Here is a 6249-nt window from a genome sequence, read left to right as displayed (position 1 = left end):
GTCCTCCTCACCACACTGGTGAACAAAGCACACCTAAGAGACCTTGTCCTGCACTTGTTCATTCAGCACACCTACATTAGTGATATTCAAAGTTTCCTGCAGAGACAGACCTGGGGTTCCTCAGGGTTTCTCAAAGCTTGGGGTACCATACTGCTCCTACCATCTTAATCACAGCAGTGTATGTGGTATATACTGGGAGCTGTATGCCAAGATTCTACTTCAAGAAACTGTTTCTGTTTTTTGGGAAAAGAAAAAAAAGGCAATGGCCTGTCATCATTCACCAAGTCTCTTGCAATAAAATGTGATATAATCACAATAAAGTTGTGAAGCAAACAAAAAGTAAATCCTTTCAAATGCTAAGTACTGTTTTATTATCCAGAAACTTTCCTATACTGGTGCCAGTGTCTAAAACAGACTTATGAAAGAGAAAAACCTGTAAAAAAGTAAGCTGATGATGCATACCTGGCCCTTTTGGAAGAAGGCTGGATACTAGTTACTTCATTCTGTTTCAGTTTGGGAGGCAATCTTACACCCTGTAATTAAAATATTGCTGTTTATTTAAATCAATAATCTCACAAGTAGTTCAGTAGCTTCTAAAAGATTAATATATAAAACTATCTGGTCAGCTCTTCACCACACATTAACTAGCACTTGCCAAAACAAGGTCAACAGGACAAGAAAGAACTCAATGTAATTATTCCTAACAGAACCCAATACCATTTGTTAGTCTTTTTTTATATTTACCAATCCTACCAATTTCTTCAAAAAAATGTTTTCATCCCTTCCTCAGCTCATATGACACATTTATACCTCAATTTGGGACATAGAGAATAATATTATTCCAGACGTTTTGCTCTGTCTCCCAATTCAGAAAACGTAATCACTGCAATTACCGAAAACTCAAATCTCACTGCGTAGAGTTGATTCTGACTCATGGTGACCCTACAGAACAAGGCAGAACTGCCCCTGTGAGTTTCTGAAAACACCTCTTCTTTGGTTTTGAACTGCTAACCTTTCAGTTAGCAGTCCCAACTTGTCACTCCTTAATGTAGTGACGTCCCTCTAAAAAAGATTATTCCTAAAATAGGCATTTCACCCATGAGGCAATGTGAAAGATACTGTATGACAGTCCTATCAATAATGTTATTAAGGAGAAAAACAGGCGTTGACACCCACTATCTGTTTCCCAGGAACTGCGTACGTTCATCAGAAACAGCTAGCGGGCCTGGCCTGCGAGCAGGAAGCCTGGCAGCAAGAGCCAGCCAGCAGGAGAGATGGCTCGCCCTTTTGGAGGGCCAGTCCAGTCCACAGCTCCAGCGTATTGCTCCATCTTGTTCACGCTTCTGCAAATTTTACTCAAGGGTTTCTTTTTAAAAGACATTTCATTCGTATGCAATTTAATATTTAAAACCCCTTCAGCTTATTAAATTATCTTAATGATTATTTCTATTTTCCAAATATTGCTGCCAAATCTAGACCAAAATAAATACAAGCAAGCTGCTGCTGTTGGGTGCTGAGTGGGTTCTAACTCAAAGGCCCCCATGTACTACAGAGTCCGAGAGGTATGGAACCCACCTGAGAAAGTGCCCGCCTTGTGTCAACACAGTGACCCAGCACAGCATGTCTGCATAAAACTCACACATCGACGAGCCCTTTCAGACGTAGAGAATAAAGTTCTAGAAGAACTTGAGAGGTTTATGCTTTTTTCTTACTCCTAATTTTTACCAAAAAATTCTTTAAACTATTTCACCTGGGTTGGGCTCCCCATATCACAAGAATGAGTCAAGCCTGTTTTCCAGTTGTGCCAGAAAGCCTTTACTTTTTAAAGAAATTTGGACTACCACAATGAGGTCGTGGTACAATGACAGAAAGAACTGTGGGGTATACGAAAAGGAAAATCTGACTCTGACTCTCTAAAATGCTCAACTTTTTAGTACAGAACCACAAAATAAACAAAAACCTGCAGCCCCTCCCCTGATTTTAGAATATAAACCATATAGTTTAATAAATACTCTGGTGGCTACTTTCCCACTTCCCCCTTTGAAGTGCCCCTGAAATTCCTCTCATTCACACAAACTGGGAGAATATTTATTCTTACTAAAGTGTAAAACTGGTCATGTTTTATTGAAATCATAATACTTGGTTATCCTGATAAAAATATTCTGTTGTTTCAAGTGAGTACAAATACTAAATTACCTCTTTATAAAAGAAGAACAGCGATTATTAAAGAATAGTTCACATGACAGTATGTATGCAAACGTTAAGCCTTTAAATTACATTCCACTCACTGCCTCAGGCCAGGAGCCCTAACAGTGTAAAGGCTCCATGCTGGGCTGGGCTGCACGCTACAAGGTAGGCAGTTCAAAACCATCAGCAGCTCCTCAGGAGAAAGACAGGGCTTTCTACTCCTTCAAACAGTTACAGTTTCAGAAACCCACAGGGGTCCTTATGAGTTAGCAGTGACTCGACAGCAGTTGAGTTTTTTATTTTAATTTTTTGGGGGTGGGCATCGATTGGATTACAACTGATAGCAACACCTAAGCCTTTATAAATCTTTACAAGAGCAGACAGCTTCGTCCTTCTGCTGCAGAGTGGCTGGTGTATTAGAACTGGCAAACTCTGAAGTTAGCAGTCCAATGCTTACCACGACACCACCACCAGGGGCTCCTTACCTATATTACACTGCTTTACCACCACTAGGCTATCTGCGCTTGTAAGTCAGTAAAGTCTCAGGAATGCAGAGGCAGTTCTCCGTGTCCCACAGGTGTATCAGAAGGAATCGCCTCTATAGCAGTGAGTGACTATCGGAAATGGTTAAGAATACTGTTCTCACAATGACATTCAGTCAACGGTGGCTATTAACAGTAGACATAAGATATTCAAAGCAAAAGAATCAAAAGGAATCAATGCACTACTCATTGTATTTTATAGATGCAAGTAACCCCTCTCATCAAAGATAACCCTTATTTAATAATTTTGCAACATTTAAACTTTCTGAATAGCTTACCCTGAGAAATTTATTAGATATTTCAACCAATGTGTGGCACTAGGAAAACATGTTCTCCTCCTTAAATTAGATCTAATACCCTTTAGTTCTAATCTGTGACCTACAGTGGGAAATGGGCCACCTAGCAATTACTCTCCAAAATCTTACTTTGCTAATTCTACACAAAAGCAAAAGGTAAGAAACAAACCAGGTAGTCTTACGGTTTTATTCTGCTCTTTTTGTGAGGCAATCCAGTCCTCTACTGCACTGAATTGCTAAGAACAGGGAAACCGGACTGGGAATATAAAAAATATACTTGATCCAGCTTTGCCCAAATAACACTTCTTCACATGTGTATTAATGAATGACCGACGACAACTGTGTCAGTAATTAAGAGGGGAAAAATAAGCCGGGGCATACTGAACATTTAATGACAAAGAAGATAAAACTTTCATTTGTTATCATATTGACAAATTCTTCTAAGAATATTTTCACTGAAAAATACAACATTCCTACTACATTTTGAAAATACCCAAAGTAAGGTTCTGAACTTGACTTACCATCAACAACTCTGTTGACACTTTTAATGGAACTCTCCAAGCATCTACAGAGAGAAATACATCATTTTACAACAATACGATGTTTAAAGAGAAAAATCTTTTCGTAAAAGCCTTTTCTGGGCCTCATAGTCCTAGGCATATAGGTTACTGAGCTGACATCAGTTAATACAGATCATTGCAAGTATTATAGTTGTTAAAATTTTCTGTCCAGTAAAATGAGGAATAGTAAACTATGCCTGACAGCTTGTTATCTATATGTAACATATTTGCTATATGAAGCAACAGTAAGAAAAACATTAGCAGACAAAGCACATGACATATGTAAATCAATAGTATTCACCATCCTGTTGTGTGTCTAGTTAAACCATTTCTAGCATATTATGCCCAGTTCTGGCTCTCACAGAATCTGGCATCTACTAAACCAGTTATGAATAGAGGTGGGAAACATGAAGAAAATACATGTAAAAGGATACTGAGGGGACAAGCATATCAATCCTGGTGGCACCCAGTAGATATGACAATTGTACTTAAAGATGGCTAGCTACAAAAGAAATATGAATGGTCTTTATAATAGTTAGGGAGGGTACGAAGTGGGGGGAAAGGAAGTGTGTTAACAAACCCAGGGACAAGGGAACAAGTGATCCAAATTGGTGGTGAGGAGGGTGTGGGAGGCCTGGTAGGGCATGATCAAGGGTAATGTAACAAAGAGGAATTGCTGAAACCCTGGTGGGGACTGAGCATGAGAGTGGGACAAGAGGAAAGTCAAGGGAAATAGAGGAAAGAGCTGGAAGGCAAAGGGCATTTATAGAGGTCTAGATAAAGACATGTACATATGCAAATATATTTATATATGAGTATGGGGAAATAGATCTATGTGCATATATTTATAGGTTTAGTATTAAGGTAGCAGAAGGACATTGGGCCTCCACTCATGTACTCCCTCAATGCAAGAATACTTTCTTCTATTAAATTGACATTCTATGATGCTCGCCTTTCCGACACAACCACTGAAGACAAAGCGGGTGAATAAGCAAATGTGGTGAAGAAAGCTGATGGTGCCCAGGAATCAAAAGATATAGCGTCTGGGGTCTTAAATGCTTGAAGGTAAATAAGCGCCCATCTAGCTCAGAAGCAACAAAGCCCACATGGAAGAAGCACACCAGCCTGTTGTGATCACGAGGTGTTGAAGGGATCAGGTATAAGCCATCATCAGAACAAAAAATCTTACCATAGTGAATGAGGGGGGAGTGCAGAGTGGAGACCCAAAGCCCATATGTAGGTCACTGGAGATCCCCTTGCAGAGGGGTCTCGGGGAGGAGACGAGCCAGTCAGGGTACGATGTAGCAACGATGAAAAATACAACTTTCCTCTGGTTTCTAAATGTTTCCCCCACCAACACCCCCATCATGATCCGAATTATACGTTGGCAAGTCTGGCCAGACCAGAGGATGTACACTGGTACAGATAGGAACAGGAAACACAGGGAATCCAGGACTGATGGTCCCTTCAGGACCAGTGGTGCGAGTGCTGATACTGGGAGTGTAGAGGGAGAGTGGGTTGAAAAGGGAAAACCAATTACAAGGATCTACATGTGACCTCCTCCCCGGGGGACGGACAATAGAAAAGTGGGTGAAGGGAGACGTCGGACAGGGCAAGATACAACAAACTAATAATGTATAAATTATCAAGGGTTCATGAGGGAGAGGGGAACAGGGAGGGAGGGGGAAAAATGAGGAGCAGATGCCGGGGGCTTAAGTGGGAAGCAAATGTTTTGAGAATGATGAGGGCAATGACTGTACAAATGCGCTTTACACAATTGATGTGTGTATGGATTGTAACGAGTTGTATGAGCCCCTAATAAAACGATTTTAAAAAACCCTTAAGAATAAAGCTAATGATACATTAAAAAAAATAGGGAGTTAACAGAAAATCAAGAGTTATGTTAAAGAGAAGCAGATCATGGGTCAAAATGAAGAGTTATCCCATGGTCGAAGCTGTCCCACAATGAAAAGGTTGTCCTTAATAAAAGATATGAGAGCTGAGTTTAAATTGTCATTTTGGGGAAATGTTTGATTCAGTAAGATACAAACTAAATGTTGAAATGCAAACAATGAGGATAGTAAAAACTCAAAAAAATTTTAATAGTTGAAAAGAGGACCAGGTATGTACAGTACTACCTCTCATATATAGGGCATAATGATGTCCATGGCATAACAGCAAGTCAATGTACTACATGACAAAGAGGAAAAGGCATCAATTCTAACTTAGCAGGGAATGTGTTTCAGGTAGCACAGGTAGCATTTTGCATAAAAGATAACTGGCTTGAGAGACAAAACTAAAAAAGCTTCCAAACATCCTTCCCATTTCAAATCTACTCAAACCAGCAAACAAAAAGGCCAAACCAGCAAAAGCCCTGGGCAGAATGGGGAAGGGGAATCCAGAGTGGAGAACGAGAAAAAGAAAGGGATTAAAATTGCATTAGGAAGCTAAAAGGAGACTCACTTACTCTCTCACTCACTCACTCACTCTCTCATACTCACTAACTCTCTCACTCACTCTCACTCACTCACTCGCATTCACTGACTCACTCACTCTCTAATTCACTCACTCTCATTCACTGACTCACTCTCTCTCACACACACTCACTCACTCTCTCACACTCACTCACATACTCTCACTCACTCTCTCACTCACTCACTCTCA

The 6249-nt window shown here is 40.2% G+C and overlaps 1 protein-coding gene across 2 annotated transcripts in view; it reads right to left on the bottom strand.

The window, feature by feature from the left end:
• The window catches only part of PAXIP1 (PAX interacting protein 1), a 53964-nt gene that overhangs the window by 16594 nt on the left and 31121 nt on the right, over positions 1 to 6249 (bottom strand). For both annotated transcript variants that reach the window (XM_045290026.1, XM_045290025.1), the window contains exons 12-13: positions 3547 to 3590; positions 463 to 533 (exon numbers count right to left, since the gene is read on the bottom strand). In XM_045290026.1, coding sequence (XP_045145961.1) covers positions 463 to 533; positions 3547 to 3590 — 115 coding nt within the window. The remainder of the gene's footprint in view (positions 1 to 462; positions 534 to 3546; positions 3591 to 6249) is intronic.

Source organism: Echinops telfairi, unplaced genomic scaffold (assembly GCF_000313985.2).
Source record: "Echinops telfairi isolate 266 unplaced genomic scaffold, ASM31398v2 ScPeMD7_31;HRSCAF=116, whole genome shotgun sequence".
In the NCBI taxonomy this organism is placed as follows: Eukaryota; Metazoa; Chordata; class Mammalia; order Afrosoricida; family Tenrecidae; genus Echinops; species Echinops telfairi.
Note: the sequence above shows the minus strand (reverse complement) of the source record. Positions and strands in the feature narration are given on the sequence as shown.